The sequence below is a fragment of the Dipodomys ordii genome, unplaced genomic scaffold, assembly GCF_000151885.1.
Source record: "Dipodomys ordii isolate 6190 unplaced genomic scaffold, Dord_2.0 Scaffold196, whole genome shotgun sequence".
In the NCBI taxonomy this organism is placed as follows: Eukaryota; Metazoa; Chordata; class Mammalia; order Rodentia; family Heteromyidae; genus Dipodomys; species Dipodomys ordii.
The window spans coordinates 979854-1002309 of record NW_012267412.1 but is presented as its reverse complement, the minus strand read 5'-3'; the positions used below and the strand labels follow the sequence as shown (position 1 = coordinate 1002309).

General features: G+C 42.4%; 1 protein-coding gene across 1 annotated transcript in view; it reads left to right on the top strand.

Moving 5' to 3' along the window:
- Positions 1–22456, top strand: part of Etv5 (ets variant 5) — a 70488-nt gene that overhangs the window by 22108 nt on the left and 25924 nt on the right. Inside the window, exons 6-7 of the mRNA XM_013034807.1 lie at positions 9329–9458; positions 10305–10592. Of these exons, the coding sequence (XP_012890261.1) occupies positions 9329–9458; positions 10305–10592 (418 nt within the window). The remainder of the gene's footprint in view (positions 1–9328; positions 9459–10304; positions 10593–22456) is intronic.

The window sequence follows — 22456 nt, the reverse complement described above, 5'->3', positions numbered from 1 at the left end:
TTGAGCCACAGCGCCACTTCTGGTTTTCTGGTGGGTTAATTGGAGATAAGAGTCTCTCAGACTTTCCTGTCTGGGTTGACTTTGAACTGTGATCCTTGGGTGTCAGCCCTCCTGAGTAGCTAGGATTATAGGTGTGAGCCACCAGTGCTGGCTTCCAACCTTGCTTTCTTGATGTAGGACACATAATGCAGTCCTTGCAGTTTGAGACTGCAGAATGAACCTCCCCTCAAACCCCTTAAGATGCTTCTCTGACTAGGCATTAGCTGTATTAGGTGCTTGTCTCCCATAGTCTGTGCAGGGCCTTGGTTCCACAACAAAATCCTCCTGCAGCCCTTCGTTCCTAGGTCAAAAATGCACAGGGATTTCTCCAAGCAGGCAGATTTTCTTGAACACCATTTAGATCTTTAGCTCTATATTCCTTTTGGATGCCCTAGCCTGGTAAGATAGTGGGGCCAGATGTGCCCCACCCACAAAGTCTTTGCTTTTCTCTCCTCTCATCACAGGCTCTAAGCAGCAAAAACTGAGGTTACCCAATTCAGCTTTCTTCTTCTTGCCCTGGTTCTGTCTCTGTTTAGCCATTATGGGGAAAAGTGGCCAAAACAACTGTTTATGGTAATAGTATGAGGAGAACTTCAGTGAAGAAACATTGAACTCTTTTTAATTTTACTAACCGCTGTAAGTTTGTGTTGGCTGCATTGTGTGCTCTTTTAATGAAATGTAATTAATTCTCATACTTTTCTGGTAGCATTTTAAGCTTATTATCCATATGCAGTCACATAGAATGGAAATTCTCCCAATTTTTTCCCCAAGAATGTACTGTGGCCTTAGTTGGACACATTTATGTTCTATGTCATTAATATGTATGTGAAGTCAGTCCCTGTCTGTTTGTAGAAGCAGTGGAAGTGTTGGCAGCTGGGAGTAATCACAGTGATGTTAGTGGCTGTTCTTGTTTTGGGCTCTAGGGTATTTCCCTTGTCCTTTCTAAGTGAGCCAAGGCCAACAAAATATTTGAGAATCACAGACTTAGATGTTAAGAGTATGACCAACATTTATTCTTGTGTAATTTTAGGTTCCCAGGCTCTATTACCTTTCCAGTTTGGTAGTAGCCAAAGGTGACTTTCTTTTTTAATTTTTTTTTGGTCGGTCATGGGCTTGAACTGGGCTTGGGCGCTGTCCCTCAGCTCTATCTGTGGAGATAAGAGTCTCACAGACTTTCCTGCCCGGGCTGGCTTTGAACTGCGATCCTCAGATCTCAGCCTCCTGAGTAGCTAGGATTACGGGTGTGAGCCACCAGTGCCCAGCTCATACATGACTTTCTTCTTAACCAAATACATGAATTTGAAGTTGACACTTTGTGGGTATGGATGTGCACGCATGCCAGTCCTGGGCTTGAACTCAAGGTTTGAGTGCTGTCCCTGAGCTTTTTTTGCTCAAGACTAGCACTCTTAACACTTGAGTCACAGCTCCACTTTAGCTTTTTGGTGGTTAATTGGAGATAAGGGTCTCACAGACTCCCATCGAAGTCAGACTTTGAACCAGGATCCTCAGATCAGCCTCCTGAGTGGCTAGGAGCACAGGTATGAGCCACCAGCACCCAGCTGAAGTTCCCACTTTTGCAGTCATACATAAAGGACTTTTTTCCTCAAAAAGAATTGTTAATTTCTTTGGGAAAATGGAATATAATATCTGTTTTACTGATTTATTTTTAAGACATTGCTACATTTGCATTGTTTTCTGTATATGTGCATGTATTTATATGTAGATACATAAATATATACTTTTTAAATTAGCCATTTGAAAGCAAGTTACATTTGCTCACATACTTCAGTACAAAGCTCAAGAAAAGAACACTGTTCCCCATACCTATAAATTAACTTTCACTTGGTAATATTTATAATCTTCCAGTTGTCCCCAATTGTCATGGATAGCTGATATTGATAGTTTTTTTTATCTAAGATGAAGTTAGGGTTCATACATTCATAATGTGTGTGATTTGTACTTTGCTCGTTATGAATTTGTCTGTCATTCTTACACGAGGATCTTGCTAGTGTTCTCTATCATTCCAATCTTAGTGTATGTGCTGAAGTTTATGCCTCATTTATCTTTAATCCACAGCAGTCTCCTTATCACCTCTCCCATAGCACTGACTTTTAAAAAGTTGGGGTTTTTTTGGGCCTGAACTCTGGGCCTGGGTGCTGTCCCTCAGCTCTTCAGCTCAAGATGAGCACTCTACCACTTGAGCCACAGCGCCACTTCCGGTTTTCTAGTGGCTTATTGGAGATAAGAGTCTCACAGAGGGCTGGGAAGGTGGCTCAGTGGTAGAGCGCTTGCCTCGCATGCTCAAGGCCCTGGGTTCGATTCCTCAGCACCACATAAGAAAAAAGCCAGAAGTGGCGCTGTGGCTCAAGTGGTAGAGCGTTAGCCTTGAGCTGATGAGCTGAGGGACAGCGCCCAGGCCCAGAGTTCAGGCCCCACGACCGGACCCCCCCCCCAAAAAAAAAAAAAGAGTCTCACAGACTTTCCTGCCTGGGCTGGCTTTGAACCATGATCCTCAGATCTCAGCCTCCTTAGTAGCTAGGATGACAGGCATGAGCCACCAGCACTCGGCAAACGTTTTCTTTTAAGTTGTTGACTTTTTTAAGGCTACATCTAGAGTGAATATATAGAATTATAGATGTCTAAACATGTTCATTCTTTCGCCTCTCACATCTGTGTTACTTCGTTGGCCTTAGAAGAGTGAGGGTCAGATGTTTATAGTTACATCACAGAAATAGTTTGTGTTTGAAGAGAGGGCTTTTCAGGGACTCATTAAAGTTTTTTTGGCACAGATTGTCCAGTAGTTGATTTTTTTCTGTTTTAAATTTGAGAACTTATTGCTTACTGTGATTTAGCTGTGCTAAATATTAAAATGGCGCATTCTCCTGTACCTTCACCTATCCTTGCTTTGTGCCCCCTAGATAAAATGGATAACATTGATTTTTTTTTTTTTGTCGGTCGTGGGGCTTGAACTCTGGGCCTGGGCGCTGTCCCTCAGCTCTTCAGCTCAAGGCGAGCGCTCTACCACTTGAGCTACAGCGCCACTTCTGGTTTTCTGGTGGTTTATTGGAGATAGGAGTCTCACTGTCTTTCCTGCCTGGGCTGGCTTTGAACCGCGATCCTCAGATCTCAGCCTCCTGAGTAGCTAGGATTACAGGCGTGAGCCACCAGTGCCCGGCTTAACATTGACAATTTTTATCTTTGGAAACTTGCCAGGTAGGGTCCATGTTAACCATTCAGTTGATTTTTAAGTATACTTCTTACTGGATTTGGAAATCTTAAGTGAGGATCTCTTTTTCTGAATACTGTTTTTTTTGTTTTTGTTTTTTGTTTTGTGCTGATCTTGGGGTCTGAACTCAGTGCCTGGGTGCTGTCCTTGAGCTTTTGTGCTTATGGCTAGCACTCTACACTTATACCATAGCTCCATGTCTGTCATTTTGGTGGTAAATTGGAAATAAGAGTCTCATAGACTTTCCTACATATGCTGGATTCCAACCACAAATCCTTATATCTCAGCCTCCTGACAAGCTAGGACTATAGGTGTAAGCCACTGTTGTCTGCCTTGGTACTCTTTTAGGTGCCAGGAGGTCAACTACCTACTTAATCTCCTTGTGAACTGCCTGTCTCAAGGGTGAGGTGTTATTACTCATTTTTGCTACTATAGCAATGAAAAGGAATAAAAATAATAATCATCATGTATTTTATGCTTGGAATGAGTCTAATCCACTCAGTCCTAAAATGGGAAATATTTCTGACTCTTCCTGGTAATACAATAGGAAGAAAAAGAATTTAAAGCCTTAATTTTTCTCCTCACTAATTACCTCTATGAGTTTTGTTTCAGTTTGTCAAAAAATGTCCAGAGTTAAGAAAAGACAAGAGTGAGTTAGAAAGTAAGACTTGGGGCCATTTTTGGCTCTTCAAACCACAGATCCCAGGAAACATTCCCTCTGGTGACTTCAAAAGCCTCAGGATTTTATGAGTGGGACAGTCAGACAGACAAGTGAAGGGTAAATCAAAGAAGAATGGTACAGTGGCTTCAATTCTGTACTGGCAGTGTCATTTCTATATTCACATGTTCCTTATTTGATTGTCTTTCTTCTGCCTGCATTTGTATTTGTGTGTGTGTGTGTGTTTCTGAGCTTTTTTATTAAAGGCTAGCCACAGTGCCGCCTCTGGTTAACTGGAGATAAGAGTCCCATTGACTTTGCTGCCCTGGCTAGCTTCAAACTGCCATCCTCCTGAGTAGCTACAATTATAGGCATAAGCCACCAACACCGGCTTCTGCCTCCCTTCTTATTCCTTCTACTGACCACAACCAGAAAATGTGTGGCCAGATGTCTCAGGCATTGCCAACCGATTCCCCCTTGTGTCTTCTAGAGGGAACTGTGGTAGAATGGTAATGGTCCAAGTGAGGAATGACGACACACAGCTAGCTGGTGACCAATAGAGTAGTAAGCTTAAGAGTAAGCCTTTGCTGTAGGATAATGGCTTGAGTTCTGAGGAATATCTGGCTATTACTGTTAGCAAACAGTCCATATCACAGTTGTGCTGAAGTGCTATGGAGCCTCTGTAGTAGAGACAGCCCACCTGAGATAATGGTCTCATGGCCTGCCATGCAGAAGCAGGTGTCAGTGTTCTGCTTAACTTCTGTCATGAGACAACTTTCCATGTAAAGTAAGAGTTGTGGTTGTCGAGTGTGACCAAATATGGCCCTCTGTCAAAGTCAGGCCTGCACAGCTGATTTGGGAAAGATGAGTCTGTCCCAGATGAAAGTCATGAAACTGAAGAAGGGAGGAGGAAAACCCCCAAACAAGCCATAAACAGTGACAACTGGTGAAAGGCAGATAAAGCCCGTGTGGATCAGGAGAGGGTAAGCCTGCCTCTTCTTCAGACCTCAGTACAGCCGGTTGGCAATTCCTTTAACACTCCACAGTACAGAAATATTTTATGTAACTTACCACAAAGTCTGTGGCAGATTGAAACTTGGATGATTTTGAAACACTCTACTTTGTAGAAAGAAGAATGAGACATTGAGGGGAACGCTAGAATAGGAAGCAAGGGTGGCAAAGAAGTGTGAAGGCTTCTAATTCAGAGGTTTGTTCCTGGACATTCTTTGTTGTTGCTGTTGTTGATTGTGGGGCTTGAAATCAGAGCCTGGGCAGTATCTCTGAGCTTCTGTGCTCAAGGCTAGCCCTCTACCACTTTGAGTCACTCCATTTCCATTTTTTTTGGTGATTAATTGGAGATAGGAGTCTCATAGACCTTCCTTCCTGCGCTGGCTTCTAACCACAATTTTCAGTTCTCAGCCTCCTGAGTAGCTAGGATTATAGGCATGAGCCATCACTGCTTGGCTGATCCTGGACATTCTGATGTCCTAGACATAGTGGATAGGGTGAGGTCTATGTTCTTGAACTTAGGTATCTGAAGCATGACTGGCTGGGAAGTATAAACATATTCTTATGAGCAAATGTAAATAAATGTGAAAGCTTGAATTAAGTATGCTAAGGCCATAGTCAACTTCTAAATTGTTTCCAAGAGGAAACATTAAAAACTAAGGGCTGGGAAGGTAGCCCAGTGGTAGAGTGCTTGCCTTGCATACATAAGGCCCTGAGTTCTATTCCTCAGTACCACGTAAGTAGAAAAAGCTGGAAGTGGTGCTGTGGCTCAGGTGGTAGAGCGCTAGCCTTGAGCTGAAGAGCTGAGGGACAGTGCCCAGGCCCAGAGTTCAGGCCCCACGACTGAACACAACAACAACAACAAAACCCAATCCCTCAGATGGGCACTGTGGCTCATGCCTATAATCCTAGCTACTCAGGAGGCTGAGATCTGAAAATTGTGGTTAGAAGCCAGTGCAGGAAGGAAGGTCTATGAGACTCCTATCTCCAATTAATCACCAAAAAAAAAAAAGGAAATGGAGCTGTGACTCAAAGTGGTAGAGGGCTAGCCTTGAGCACAGAAGCTCAGAGATACTGCCCAGGTATAAGATGGTCTTATACCCATTAGGAATTACTGTCAAGGATTCATAGATTTTGTGGGCTCATCTTCTATAGCTTGAGCTTGAACTCAAAAGTTTCTAAATTGTAGATGTGTATCAGCTTAGTCAATACTTTCTCAGTCTTTGTTTTCTATTAAGAGTCTGTGATTTTTTTTTCATTTCTAATTAATTATCTTTTGTGGTCCTGCGTCTTTGTCTTTTTTTTTTGTCTTTGTCATCTTTTAGTAAGTCTTCTGTGCCAAGGTAAATACCCTATTTTTGAAAGCACAGGCTGTAATTGTGTACCATCATAGCACTATCTACAAGGTGCTGTGCCATTTTCTTTTATTTCTCAAGTGAAAACAAGGAAAATTCCTTGGGTTTGAGTTTCTGCCTAAATATAATACAACATAGTCGGACCATCTATGTGTCCCCTAGACCAGTGAAACTTTGGATGGTGAGGTTGTCTCTTGCTACTCACAGGGTGCCCATGGCTCTACTGTTCACATATATCTCTTAAACTTCTAGTCTTATTCCTGACATTCTCTGCTTTCTTTTTTCTTTTTTTGGGGGGGTGTTAGTTGTGGGTCTTGAGCTCTGGGCCTGGGTGCTATCTGTCCCTGATCTCTTCAGCTCAAGGTAAGCACTCTACCACGTGAGCCACAGCACCACTTCTGGTTTTTTGGTGATTAGTTGGAGATGAGAGTCTGACGGACTTTCTTGCATGGGCTGGCTTTGAACCACGATCCTCAGATTTTAGCCTTCTGAGTACCTAGGATTACAGGGTGAGCCACTGGCACCCAGCTCTCTGTTTTCTTATTCCCTTTAATTGAGGGATTCTGTGATTGTAGCAGGGGTTGGGGGTATCTATGTGTGACTAAATTGTGGTTAGCCTTATATAGGACCATGTGCTTCCTACTTGGAGGTACTGATAATATAATTCATCATTCCCTCATTTGGCTTTCTTTCTTGCTTGCTTGTTTTTTTGTGTAAGACCAGGACTTTGAACTTGCTCTCAGACACTTGCTTTCACTCATTGGCTGGCACTCTACCACCTGAGTTATACCTCTATCATGTTTTCTTGAATTCCTTCTTTGAGTAAGAACACAAGATTCCATGTATAAGACAGTTTTGTGGTAAAACTGTCAAAAATGAGCCAAAATGGTGTGGCACACACTAAGCATTCTATTTAGATTTGCAGAAATCTAGATTAAGAGTGAGCTAGCAGTTTAGATTCTCCTCTGACAATTATAGAAGTTTTATTTCTGGACAACTTTGGTTTATACTCTAGTGTTAGTCTTGTCAGAACTGTATATTGTATATTACTAAAACCCCAAATGAGGAAATTGAATAGTACTATAATTATTTACTTTTCCAAACTCCAGTAAAGCAGTGGTTGCAATTTTTTTTTCTTTTTGGTGCCAGTACTAGGGTTTGTTTAGCCTCTGGGTGCTGTCCCTGAGCCATTTTGCTCAAAGCTAGTGCCCTATTATTTGGAGCACAGTTCTACTTCCTGCTTTTTGGTGGTTAATTGGAGATTAGCATCTCACGGAGTTTCCTGCTTGGTAAACTGCTGCCTTTGAACCATGATCCTTAGATCTCAGCCCTGAGTCGCTAGATCATGTAACTTTTGTTTAAATTGAAATTTGATTACCTTTCCTCATAACTTCACCAAAATTTTTTATAATTGAAGATAGGTAAGAGAAGCAGTGACCGAGTGGCCATACTGCCAGTTGCCAATGCACTAATTGTATCATCTTGTCCAACTTTCCCTTCTCATATTTACTAATAATATTCATGTATAAACTTAGCTATTTATCTATATGAAAACATTTAATAACAATTGAGTGTTGGCTGCCATGATGTCACCATCAAAAAAAATCACGAGACTCTAATATTAGACTTCTAAATATAATCTGTTCTCAAATTCTATTGCATGTGTTCAAGAAAAGCAGTTGGCATTATGTAAGAGTGATGGAAACTTGTCCTCTCCAGTCAGTCACTGCCATGACTTAACTTTATGTCTTGTCATTGGTAATAGTTTCCATCTAATGTGTTGACAGCTGAGCCCAGAACTTGGGGGTATAGACTTAAAAGACTTGTTGGCTGGAAGGAAGGTCATTTAGTCTTCTCACATGGAAGGGGTGAGATGGCTAATTCTACTTGGTGTAATCACTGGAAATTAACCAAAATCCTAAAAGTATTTTAGGCATAAATATTGAGTCAAACAAAATTGTAGTGGGTTATATTTTCTTTTCTTTCTTTTTGGTGATAATACTGGGACTTGGGCCTTTTTTGCTCAAGGCTGATGCTCTACCACTTGAGCCATTGCTCTACTCCAGCTTTTATTTTGGGGGCGGGGAGAGGAGTGGTTAATTGGAGATAAAAGTTAGGTCTGGCTTCAAACTGATCTTCAGATCTCAGCTTCCTGACTATGAGCCACTATATCTTACCTTGTGATTTTATATATATATCATGAGGCTTGAACTCAGGGTCCTGGGCTAGTACTCTACCACTTTGAACCACAACTATACTTTGGTTTTCTGGTGGGTAATTGGGAATGAGTGGACTTTCTTCTGTCTGGGCTAGCTTTAAACTGCAATCCTCAGCTCTCAGCTTTCTGAGTAGTTAGGATTACACATAGGAGCCACTGGCTCCCAGTGGGATTATCTTTTTTTTTTTGTCGGTCGTGGGGCTTGAACTCTGGCCCTGGGCACTGTTCCTCAGCTCTTCAGCCCAAGGCTAGCGCTCTACCACTTAAGCCACAGTACCACTTCTGGTTTTCTGGTGGTTTATTGGGGATAAGAGTCTAAAGGACTTTCCTTCCTCAGCTAGCTTTGAACTGTGATCCTCAGATCTCAGCCTCCTTAGCAGCTAGGATTACAGGCGTGAACCACTGTCGCCAGGCAGATTATCTTTTTACTGGTGTGATTATCTTTTTACTGAGACCTCAATGTAGTAGAAAGTGGCCAGTACAGAAGTTAAACTCTGTTTTTCCTTCCTGCCCTCCAAGGTAGCTGGACAGACAGTAGCCATTTTAACTCACAACTAGAAGACAGCCCTGATGGTACAACATTGTTGTTAGGGCTTTTTCTACTTTGGGTAAAAGGCCCTCTCTGAAATTATTTAGCTTCTAAATAGGAATTTAAATTCAATTTTGTTGCAAGGTTGTGTCTTTTTAGTGTTTTGCCTTGCTTGCTTGACTTGTGCCTTGACTTGAATTCTAAGAACAATTAGGTGGATGGAAGGTTTGAGAAAGGAGGCCTTGTGGTCTGAACTAACTGGCTTTCCCTCTTTTTGTTTCTTTTCTGATTTCAGTGGTGCTTCATGCCCCACCTCCAACCAAGATCAAGAGGGAGCTGCATAGCCCCTCCTCTGAGCTGTCGTCCTGTAGCCATGAGCAGGCTCTTGGTGCTAACTATGGAGAAAAGTGCCTCTACAACTATTGGTAAGTGGAGCCAGAGGAAGGCTGTCCAGAGTGGAAGTGGCCATCAAGTTGAATGTTCTAGGTATTATCCGCTAGGTGTACCCGAGTCCATTTGGAACTATGGGGCTATATACAAAAAGAAAAATGTGTTTGAGAGCCACAAACAATATAGATCTATAGGGATCTAAATTAGCCTGGAATACTGGGTTATTTGATCTGTGGATTTGAGACAGGCTGAGAATACTTATTCATGTCTATCATATGTTAATGTGAACTTTAAGCACCAAGGAAGTAATCTTCAAATCAGAATAGACCAAAAAAAAAAAAAAAAGGTCCCATTCTTGTGCCCTTTACCTAGGAATATCTAAGCTCCGGGAATGAAGCTTTAATTTTAAACCATTCTTTGCTCTAGAAGGTAAACATAGATCTGCCTGAGAAGGGGAGGCTGAGGTTTGTTAATTCAAGTGATGTATCAGAAGTTTACCTTTCACCAGGATTCTTACTCATTCCCCAAAGCCCTGGAATACGTAGGAGATGGGACCTGAAAATGCCCGGATGTATATTCTCCCCTCACCCTCTACCTCTCTACACATGCACAGAGAATTCTTTGAGAAGGAGGGAAAAAAGGAAACCGGAAGCAGAGGCTAAAATTATCTTTGAGAAAAATCACTAGATGTGTTAAACAAGTCCCTGTGACGCAGTGTGTTTGTCACTTTTCTGAGGTACAAATATTCCCTCAGGGCTTCTAGCAATTTAACTATGTTAATGCTGTTATTTCCTGGCAACCAGGGGCTGAAAACTGGACCTGGTAACCATGCTAATGGCTTCATTGCAGCCTAATGGTCCCTTCTTTCTTTCTGTTTGCAGTGCCTATGATAGGAAGCCTCCCTCTGGGTTCAAGCCATTAACCCCTCCTACCACTCCTTTGTCACCCACCCATCAGAATTCCCTATTTCCCCCACCCCAAGCCACTCTGCCCCCTTCAACTCATGCCCCTGGAGCCGGCTCAGTACCAGGTGTGGGCCCTGCCCCCACCCCTCACTCACTTCCAGAACCTGGACCACAGCCGCAGACATTTGCCGTCCCTAGACCACCACATCAGCCCCTGCAGATGCCAAAGATGATGCCTGAAAACCAGTATCCATCAGAACAGAGGTGGGTGCTGGGCTGCTCTGGACTTCCTCAACTCCTGTCCTCATTGGGAGAGGGAAAGCAGTTTGATCTGATACTTATAGAAGTTCTCATGCTATTGAGGCACCTTGTGGTGGTAAGATTAATAATAAGATGAGTAGAACTTACTTGTATTCCACGCTGTCCGTGGGGTGCTCCATAAGATTTGTAGACATTACTAAACCTTATGAAGCAGGGAAGGGAGAGATACTTGGTGCTACTAACCCCCTTTCCGAGCTATAGGAAAGGTGACTTGCACAGAACACACAAGTCTATGGACCCTCACTGAGGGCAAGTTTCCTGGCTCCTCATTGGAGACTACCCATAAGAATTGAACTTTGGTTTATACCTCTCATAACTAATTTGTTACTATTTTACCTAACTATTAGAGAAGATAGCTGAGTTACAAGGGACATTATTCATCTATTTTTAACATAGTTCATCACTGAGAGATTAGCTCAGGGTTTTAACATCTGCTTTGAAGATAGAAATTGCCTAGTTATACTCCACATATGTTGTGCACCTAATTAGGGAATTGAGGCTTTAAGGGTACTTTTTTTTTTAAATCACCAAGTAAAGGTATCTAGGTATCCCCCATTCTTCTAAGTCCGTTATTGAGGTGTAGATTTTTGGATACTATGGCCTTTATGTGGGATGTCCTGGGAGCCTGCCCTATTTCAAGTTTCTGGGATGGTGAGGTCATGGATTATCAGTGATATAACCAAGGGATATAATAAGATGGTGACCATTTCAGTTCATGGCTGTCTCACTGTATTGTGTGTGGGGAGGGGTGGAGCAAGGGAGAAGGAGAAGGAAGACTGGGAGTAGACATTCTCCAGGTTTGGTTCAACCTGGATGACTATCAGTGTTTACTTGAAGGTCACTGTGGCTTATTTCTAGATGAAATGCAGAAATAATAAAGCACCTTTGCTTGGTTCTGATTTCCCCTGTCCCCTTGCTTTGACAGCTACCCTGTAGAGCTGTGTATTATGGTTAGTTGTTTGTTAATTTGCCACATTGCACGGGGTCTAAGGAGTGAGCATTGGATAGCGGGGGAAGGCGCTTTTGTTGGGACTGGAACTCAACTGAAGAGACAGCAGCCAGTTGTTACTTTATGTCACAAGCTTGCTCTTTGACAGGATAATTGGGAAATTTGGATTTTTTTGTTGTTGTTGGTCATGGGGTTTGAACTCTGGGCCTGGGTGCTGTCCCTGAGCTCTTCAGCTCAAGGCAAGTGATCTACCACTTAAGCCACAGCGCCACTTCCATTTGTTTTGGTTAATTGGAGATAAGAGTCTCACAGACATTTCTGCCCAGGCTAGCTTTGAACCTTGAGCTTCAGATTTCAGCTTCCTCTTAGCTAGGATTACATTCATGAGCCACCAGCTCCCGACTTTTATATAGTAAGCACAGATTTGTTTTAAGTTGGCAACTAATTTAAGTTAAAAATAGTAACAATACTTTATAGACTAAATAAAATCACTCTGTGGGCAAAAATCACCCTGTAGACCTGCCAGCTTATGAATTCTAGCTGAGACACCATTTTTATTTCAGTAGGTTTTTGTCATTTTTTTTCCCCCTGTAAACAGCAGCATCTTGCTGATTTTCTATAGGGTTATCAATTGAGGAAGAGGGGTGAGGTAGTAGATATATTCAGCATTTGAAATACTTAACACATTTGTATTTTTATACTATAAAGAAAAATTGTTCTGTGTTAAATCTGTTTTAGTATTATGTCCCTCTCAATTCACTCTTTTTTTTTTTTTTTAATAACACATCCAAAGGGCTAGTGTAACATTTTATGAATGATTGGCTGAACTGGGGAAATACCTTAATTCCACTGGAATTTTTTTTCCTTTTGCAGCTCTGGCTGACAATAGAGTCATCTACCTCCAGGCTGCTCAACCTCCTCAAGAAAGGAAGAGGCTTGGGTCTCTGAGATTTGTGGCCATCAGCCTTCAGGGGTCTAAAGGGAGAAGGGCCAGACCAGAATGTGGATATAGCTTATTTCAGGGCTATTCTTTTGAAGTCTGCCTGTCATCTTGAACTTACTCCCTCCTACACGTCTTCGCCTGTGGGAATGGAATGGTTTCACACATACTGGGATGATGTGGAGAGTCTTGAGATAGAAATGGAGTCCAAGGGGAAGTATTCTGTAGGCTTCTGAATCAATAAAGTAGAAATAGTACAGAGTACCCCAGAGTATTAGAGTACTGTGCCAAAGATCAGAGTACACAGGAGGCCCTGGCTGTGGGAAAGGCAGAATCAAAATGCTCAACCCGCTACTGAGTTGGGGATCTGAATATATAAATAACTGTCACATGTGGAGAAAAATCATGGTCAATCTCTGCTCTACCATCACCCCTATTCTTCTGTACCTTTTTTGTTAAACAGAAACATTCTTCAGTTCTCTAAATTTTTCTTCCTTTCTTTGCCTTTTTTTGGGGGTCAGTCATGGGGCTTGAATTCAGGGCCTAGGAGCTGTCCCTGAAATTTTGTGCTTAAGGCTAGCACTCTGCTACTTTGAGCCACAGCACCACTTCTGGTTTTCTGGTGGTTAATTGGAGATAAGAACTTCCCTGCCTATGCTGGCTTCAAAGTGCAATCCTCAGATCTCAGCCTCTGAAGTAGCTAAGATTACAGGTGTGAGCCACCAGCACCTGGCCCCTCCCCCCTCTCTTTCTTTCTCTCTCTCTCTCTTTTTGTAGCAGTACTAGGGTTTAAACTCAGAACCTGGGCACTGTCTCTTAGCTTTTTCTTTTCTTTTTTTTTTTGGGTCTGGTCATGGAGCCTGAACTCTGGGCCTGGGCACTGTCCCTCAGCTCTTCAGGGTTAGCGCTCTACCACTTGAGCCACAGCGCCACTTCCAGCATTTTTCTTTTTGCTTATGTGGTGCTGGTGCTGAGGAATCGAACCCAGGGCCTCCTGCATGCAAAGCAAGCACTCTACCATTGAGCCACCTTCCCAGCCCCTCTTTTAGCTTTTTCCATTCAGAGATGGTGTTCTACCACTTGAGGCACAGATCTGCTTCCAGGTATTTTGCTGATTAATTAGACATAAATGTATCATCGATTTTCCTGTCTAGGCCGATTTCCAACCCCAATCAGACCACAGCCTCCTGAGTAGCTAGAATTACAGGTGTGAGCCACTAGTAGCACCTTAAGGAACATACTGTCTTTCTCCCTCTCTCATTTCCCTCACCTTCTTTTATCTGCCTCTTCCTCTCTCTTTCCCTTCCCTTCCTCTTGGCCATACTGGAGTTTGAACTCTGGACCTCTTGCTTGTTAAATAGGCATCTTTGAGCTATGTTCCATCCCTTTTTTTTTTGCCTTATTTTTTTTGGACAGGGTACCCGTAACTCACCTTCCTGCCTCCACTGGCCTTGAACTATGATTTTCCTCTCCTTTCCCTCCAGAGTTGCTGGGATTATATCCTTGAAGCACAGTACCTGGTCTCTTATCCATCTCTCAAACTGCAAAATCTTTCTTGGGTTTTCCTAAATCGAAACCTGCATGACAGTGTATTGATTATTGTTTGCTCCAAGTGTGCCTAATCTGTTCAATTGAATATAGTCTGCTTTTAAAATATGTATATATAATTATTTATTTTATTGTTATTATTAAGGAGTTGAGCAGAGGGGTTACAGTTCCATAGAGTCGGTTTTTTGTTTTTTTTTTTGGTCCAGTCGTGGGGCCTGAACTCGGCCTGGGCGCTGTCCCTCAGCTCTTCAGCTCAAGGCTAGCACTCTACCACTTGAGCCACAGCGCCACTTCCGGCTTTTTTTCTTTTTGTTTATGTGGTGCTGAGGAATCGAACCCAGGGCCTCGAGCATGCAAGGCAAGCGTTCTATCACTGATCCACCTTCCCAGCTCCAGTCTGGTTTTTTTTTTGAGGGTAAAAATTGATTAGATAAAAACTGATTTATGTACCTCTTTCCTTAGATTACTTTTTATCTCTGTATCTTATTTGACCTCAATGTATTTTGTTGATAGTGATGGTATTTTGCAAGGATTATACTTTAAACAACTAAAATAGAATCTTGTCAAAGTACATTCTTAATGTTTCATATAATTCTAGTATATAATTCTTCACAACTCAGGTTATTTTTAGAAGATAAACACTGTGCTTGAAAGCTGTGATTTATATTGGTGATTTCCTCCCTGAAAGGAAGGGAAAACCATGCAATTTGGCATGTTCAGACATGTTCCATTTATCCCCAGAGACCAGCTGCTCCTCAGAGTAGTGTGCTTTTCCTTCAGCCACCCAATTTCATGGGACCGTGGGAGGTGGTCACACGTGCTGGGTAGAGCAGAAGCTATTTCTGTGTCAGGCCCATAGTGTGGTCACACGTATTTTCATATATTATTATATCTCAAGTTGAAGAAAGTCCCACAATTCAACTGAAGGGTCTCCAGTGGAAAAATAGGTTATCTAAGAATTTTGAGATATACTGTTCTCATGCGCTTGACATTTTTTTAAAAAAGCAAAACTCAATAAGAAAACATTCTTGTAGTAGAAAAGACTATTCAAGAAACGGAGATCTGAAGGATTGAGATGCCAACTCAGAAAATTGCAATAGACTGCCTCCATCTCCAATTAACCAGTAAAAAGCAGGGTTGGAGGGTTGGTTAAGTGGTTGAATGCCAGTAAAGCAAGCTTTAGGTTCAGTACCACTGAAGCTACTTAGGAGGCTGAATAAAATCCAGCCCAGGCAGGAAAACCTGTGAGACTCATTATCAAGTTTGCCACCAGTAAGCCAGAAGTGTAGCTGTGGCTCAAGTGGTAGAGTACCAGCCTTGAGAGAAAAAGCTAAGAGACAGCTAGTTCCCAGGCTCTGGGTTCAAACCCCAGTACTTAGAGACAGACAGACAGACAGACACGCACGCATGCACGCACGCACAATCTGCTTCTAGATTGTTTCAAGAACACCAGTATTATAGTGGGTGATCATTCTGTTATTGACAATTAGCAAGATCCCAGTCAGCAAGAGGTCAGCTATGTACAGTACCTTCTGAAACAGGAAACTGCCTAACCTGTTTGAGAAAGTTTTTTTCCTCCAGGATTATAATGCAGGCTTGAAAATTTACAGGGATGAGCTAAGTTTTCTGGAATTTACTAGAAATTACTCATTCCTTAAAGATGGTAGATAAATTAAGAGATTTAATAGACTCAAGTTTTTCTCTGTGTCTGCTTCCTCTCTTAAAAACTCCTTCCCTAATAAATTGCTGCTCATTTTCGCCCTTCAGATGTTGTGGCTTTTAGAGGAAAGGATTTGACTGAGTCACATATGTAGCGTGGTCTGGAATAAAAGTGGATGTGTCTGATGTAGCTTCTCTCCACGTGCCCTGTTAATACCCGGTTATGCGTGACAGCACAGATTCACTTTGGGATCCAAAACGGAGTTTCTTAGATGCTCACCGAAACCTCCTTAGACAGACTGAATAATGCACTTCTTGAAGTGGTATTTCTGGTTTGAGTGTAGGATGTTTATTAGTTTCTTTTGTTGTTGTTGTTGGTTGTGGGGCTTGAACTCAGCTTGGGTGCTGTCCCTCAGCTCTTTAGCTCAAGGCATGTGCTCTACCACTTGAGCCACAGTGCCACTTTTGATTTTCTGAGTGGTTTATTGGAGATAAGAGTCTAAAGGACTTTTCTGCCTGGGCTAGCTTTGAACCACGATCCTCAGATCTCAGCCTCTTGAGTAGCTAGGATTACAAGTGTGAGCCACCAGTGCCCGGCCTGTTTATTAGTTTTGAATCTTAAGGTTAGTTTTCAGCATTTTACCTTAGTGTTCATTGTAGGTTTTTATTGCCTGTTATCAAGCTAAATTTCCTTTTACTCCTCATTAGCTAAAAAGATATTACTGAATTGAAATTAACATTTGTCAGACATGACTTCTTTCCCCCTTGAGATCTCCAAATGATTGTCTCCTTCAATAATGTAAAACCAATCTTGAATTGTTTTTATGTTTTTGTCAGTTGTGGGGCTTGAACTCTGGGCCTGGGCACTGTCCCTGAGCTCTTCAGCTCAAGGTGAGCTCTCTACCACTGGAGCCACAGCACCACTTCCAGTTTTCTGGACTTTCCTGCCCGGGCAGGCTTTGAACCACGATCTTCAGATTTCAGCCTCCTGAGTAGCTAGGGTTACAGGCGTGAGCCATCTATGGCAGGCTCTTCAATCGTTTTTTTTTAAAATTATCTTAAGGTAGTTGTCAAAGGAATGTCATTCAACAACAAAGCAATTTTTGAAAACAGTGCATCTTGATCAGTGTCACTCCTTTCAACATTCTTACTCTTCCCTCTCCTTCTTACTATCTCTCCCTCATTTTTCAACCTCCTGAGTAACTAGGATTACGGGTATAAGCCACCGGCGCCCGGCTTTAACTTTTTAAAATTTCTGGCTCAATGTCTTCATCATTTAGTTTTTCCCTGGATTTTACCTAGTTGAGTAATAGATTTTTTTCCCCTAGTAATGTGTTGGCTTTTCATGTGAGTTTTAAAATTGATTGACAAAATTATTCATAGTATTTTAAAATTTTCAATAGTATCTGTAGGTTGTCTCATTTCTTTCCTTAGCTTACTTTAGTTATTGGGGTCTGGGATCTTGTTACATTCCTAAATGTGTTTCCAGTGTATTCCAGTCTGACTTTTTTTGGGGGGGAGGTGAGGGTGGACAGGCAAAGGACCTTGAACTTAGGGCCAGGGCTCTGTCCCTGAGCTTCTTTTGCTCAAAGCAAGCAATCTATCACTTAAGCCACAATACCACTTCCAGCTTTTTTTGAGTAGTTCATTGGAGATAAGAGTCTCATGCAGTTTCCTGCCTGAAGTTGGCTTCCAACTGCTACCCTCAGATCTCAGCCTCCTGAGTATCTAGGATTACAGGTGTAAACCATTGTACCCGGCCTCATTTTATGTCTTGATATTAATTACTTAGCACTTTTTTACTTTTATTAGTCTTGGCAGACTTTGTTGTTGTTGTTGTTGGTTGTGGGACCTGAACTCTGGGCCTGGACACTGTCTATCAGCTCTTGAGCTCAAGGCTAGCACTCTACCACTAGGAGCCACAGTGCCACTTCCGTCCTTTTCTATTTATGTGGTGCTGAGAAATCAAACCGAGGGCCTCATGCATGCAAGGCAAGCACTCTACCACTGAGCTACCTTCCCAGCTCATTGGCAAACATTTATCTTTTCTTCAGATTAGCTTGGCCTTGCTTTATTTTCTCTGTTGGCTATTTTCTATTTTATTGTTTTATGCTTTTACTAAACTATAGTATTGATGTTTTGTCATTCATGGGGCTTGAACTCAGGGTCTGGGCACAGTCCCTGAGCTCTTTTGCTCAAGGCTAGCCTTCTGCCACTTTCAACCACAGTGACACTTCTAGTTTCTTTTATTTTGGGGGGGGGGACTCCGGTTGTGGGGCCTGAACTCTGGGCCTGGGCGCTGTCCCTCAGCTCTTCAGCTCAAGGCTAGCGCTCTACCATTTGAGCCACAGCACCACTTCTGCTTTTTTTTTCCTTTTTGCTTATGTGGTGCTGAGGAATTGAACCCAGTGTCTCATGCATGCAAGGCAAGCGCTCTACCACTGAGCCACCTTCCCAGCCCCCATTTTTTTTTCTTATTATGTAAGGATGTAACCAAATAGCCTTAAGGCTGGGATGACCATACATTAAGAATTTCTAAGGTCACAAGGCTTAGACATTGTCTGCTAGTAGTTTCTCCTTCCTCCCCTGAATGTATCCCTATTTGGACAATCAATATTGGATCTCCTTACCCAAGTCCTGATTCAGTTCCAAGTTTAGTTCTAAGTATTTTCTGTTATTTCTTTTGACCTTGGAATTTTTTGTTTTGTCTTGTTTTGTTTTTTTGTCAGTCGTGGGGCCTGAACTCTGGGCCTAAGCGCTGTCCCTGAGCTCTTCAGCTCAAGGCTAGTGTTCTACCACTTGAGCCATAGTGCCACTTCCAGCTTTTTCTGCTTATGTGGTACTGAGGAATCAAACCCAGGGCCTCATGCATGCAAGTACCACTGAGCCACCTTCCCAACCCCTGACTTGGAGTTCTTACATTCTTAATTTTTAAACAAAGGATATTGAATCAATGAGATTTTCAAATGTTATTAACAGAGTCTTTAACTATTTTTACAGACATAGGCCTAAGATTCTGGAGTCAGATTCACAGACCTGGGACTGAATCCCAGCTCTGCTAGTGTGGGACATGAGGCAGGCACTTTGCTTTTTTTTTCAGTTTGGTTTCTTTGTCTGAAAATGGAAGAATAGTAGATGTCATATAGTAACAATATATGGATTAAATAAAATCACATCAGAACCAAAGATGTTTAGTCAAGTTTGTCTTCTAAAGACAGTTTGACATTTTTGGGGGGTCAGTCATGGGGCTTCAACTCTGGGCCTGGGTGCTGTCCTTGGTCTCTTCAGCTCAAGGCGAGCACTCTACCACTTGAGCCACAGCACCACTTGGGGACAGTTTGACTTTTAAACATTACGTTTACTTCCATAAACTATACTTTCAAGAATCCTCACTTGCTTAAAAGAAACCTTAGTTGCTCTTATGTTTAATGGTAAAATTTAAAGCTCCCTTTAATTGTCAGACTGGTTAAAGTTTATGTGTACAGGTAATACTTTTACTATATAATATCTTAGAGGCATATCCTGTTTACAACACCATCTTTTTCTCTCAGGGTGTTGAGAATTAAGACTAGAAAGGACATAGTGTGTGTTGCTCTTCACTTCTCAATGTCTTACAATACTTGAGATGAGGCTGTTCGAGTCTTTACTGTTGACAGGCTTGAAGGAGCTCTAAGGGTTGTTTCAGAGTTCTTGGTATGCTTTAAGTAGAAGTGTCTAGATTGTTATTACACAGGAGGAAAATAAACAATAGCTTCACACAAGTTCTTCACATTAATGTTTATTTTCCTGTCATAACATTTAAAGCTAGCTACTGAAGAATAAAATGACATTCTTTCTGAAAAAGGAGACTAGGTGTTACAGACAGTCAATGAACTCTTATTTAAATGCAGTAGATCTTTGTATTGAACACCTTCTTATTTTAACCTGGGCCTGGGCACTGTCCTTAAGCCTCTTGGTGCTCAAGGCTAGTAAGTTACAGCTCCACTTGTGCTTTTCTAATGGTTAATTGTAGATAAGAGTCTCATGGACTCTCCTGCCCAAGATGGCTTTAAATCATGATCCTTAGATCTCAGCCTCCTGGGTAGCTAGTCTTATAGGCTAGGCCCACCGGTACTGTGCTTTGGTTTTTGGTTTGGTTTGTTTTGCACATACTAGGGCTTGAACTCAGGACCTGGGTGCTGCCGTTTAGCTTTTTCACTCAAAGCCCTCTACCATTTGAATCATAGCTCTATTTTCAGCTTTTTGGCAGTTAATTGGAGAGTCTCACCGACTTTCTTTCCTGGACTAGCTTTGAACTGCTATCTTCAGATCTAAGCTTCGGATTACAGGTGTGAGCCACCAGTGCCCGGATCTGGTTGTTTTCTTCTATTTCAGAGGAAAACTGAGGTTCAGAACAGTTACAAGAGCTCTCACAAGGTCATACGTTTAAGTAAGAGGTGGGTTGGGTTTCAGCCTAGGAGGTTCTGACTTCAGCCAGAGCCTTCCATCGACTATGCCGCGTCTCAATTCCTATTCTCTTCCCTTAGCCTCATTAGAAAGCTTTAAGTGTGTGGTGTGGCCCTTGTCAGCTTTTACAGATCACCTCCAAACCAATCTCTGACCCATTACCACTTCACCTGGCACCCATAGCTTCTGTGCAGTCTTCATTGAATCTGCACTTTCTTCCCTTTTTCCCCCTCATAAGCATTGTATTTACTCTGTGTTGTTGGCAGCAGAGGCTGAAAAGGAAATGCAGAAAAAGCATCGGACGGTTTTTCATAACGTAAACCAAATGTTGGTGGCGTGGGTGAGTTCTTGGGAGGAAAGGCTATAAAAATCCCACAAATAAATAAATAACTGGCTCTTTAAATAAACTGGCACCAAAAAAAAAAATACTAACCCTTATTGGATATTGTGTGTGCCTTTGCTCACTCAATGTGAGTTCAATTGGCTCAGCTCATTAGGGTCAGGGATGGGGGTAGGAAGAAGTCAGGGCTGAGCTGCTCCTCCTGTGGGAATGATGGCCGGCTCCAGTACAAAGCAGCATCTTTGTCGTCGCTGTTTTGTGTGGACGACACATTCTTAGATACTTCAAAAGGATTGCTGAGAGAAGAGGGTTCAAATGAAGGTCAGTGAGTGTATTTTGAGAACCAAGAACTGAATTACTTTACTAATCTCTACAAATAGGAGCAATTACAACAGCTAGCTGAGAATCCTCCTTCCAAATATGTTGGTGTAGGGAGCTACCCTCAAGATCCCCTCTGCTACTCGCACTCTCAAAACCCACCAGGGCTAAGCAGTCCCAGTGACAAAATATGGCCTGCAGACCCCAGGCCTCTGAGTTTCTTGCATCTTGGGCGTGTACAGAGCGAGAGAGACAGAGAGAGGGAGAGGAAGGGAGGACTGCCGGCCCTTGCCTATGTGGAAGTGCCTTTTCCTGAGGAGGCCATCCCAGGCTGACGCTAGAGTTTCATTCTGGAAGATGAGAACTAAGCAGAAGTGGGACCATGGGTCCTGCCAGCTACAGAGGCTCTGGTTACAGAACTGAGCCATTGCAGAACCATCAAAGGAAGTGACTTGTGGAGGTCACCTTTGAACATGCTGAGATGGTGGCAGAGGGGACAGGGAGAGCAAACATGGGAGGTGGGTGCTCTTATTAACTGTCCTTCCAAGTAGCATAAAGTCGGGCCACCTAAGACAAACAAAGCCTGAAGATTATCTTTCTGTTTCTGTTCTGAAAGAAATTCCCTTCAGGTTTGCTGCATGCTGCTGGCGCCTGAATTCTAAATGTCAAGCCTAAACCTGAGTTGCAAATCCACACTTCTTCAGAGACCCTTGAACAGTTTCTTTAAATAACAGCAACCTTGAAAATCGAGCTCTGTTTTAAGTGTACACCACACCCCAGGGAAGGGCTCCCAACCCATTGGACCTTATGTAGTTGATAAAATGTGTTTAAAATGTTAGCCGGACAGATTGATAGGCTTTTGTGTCTGGGACTAAAGGATATGAATATGTAAAATTGCTCAGAGATCACATAGGAACATGGTCTCATGTGCTGCTGGCAGTGGAGCCTGAGAACATGTTTTGTCTGCCCCAAGATCTCTATTTTATTTTGAAATTTGATGTTCTAGAAATCTGTTCACCTGTTGTCATAGCTTATTAGATGAAAGTAATTAGTAAGAGCCAACCTAAAGCTAGAATCAGACCTTAATGAGCTGGGACTATATTTACTGGTAATTTTTCAAAAAAACATACTGAGAGTTGGGTGCTGGTGGCTCACACCTGTGATCATAGCTTCTCAGGAGGCTAAAACCTGGAGGATCAAGGTTTGAAGCCAGCCCATGAAGAAAAGTCTTCAAGACTCCCATCTTTAGAATAACCAGCAAAATGTCAACTAGAGGTGTGGCTCAAGTGGTAGGAGCTTCACTCGAGTAAGTGCAAAAGAAAAAACCTCGCAAAAAGAAAACCTTCATATTGAGAGTCTGAGAATGTAATGCAGTAACTTTGTGTTTGCTTTGCATGGGTAAAGCCCCTAGGTTTGATCTCCGGCATCAAAATAAAAAGGAAAGCTTTCAAACTCACTGAAATTAGATATTTTAAATGCTTTGTTTTTTTCCCCCCTTGAACCCTAGTTCTAGCTCCAGCTTGAGATCACATACCAGTCTTGGGACTTGAACCTCAGGGTCTGAATACTGTCCTTGAGCTTTTTTGCGCAGGGCTAGTGCTCGACCA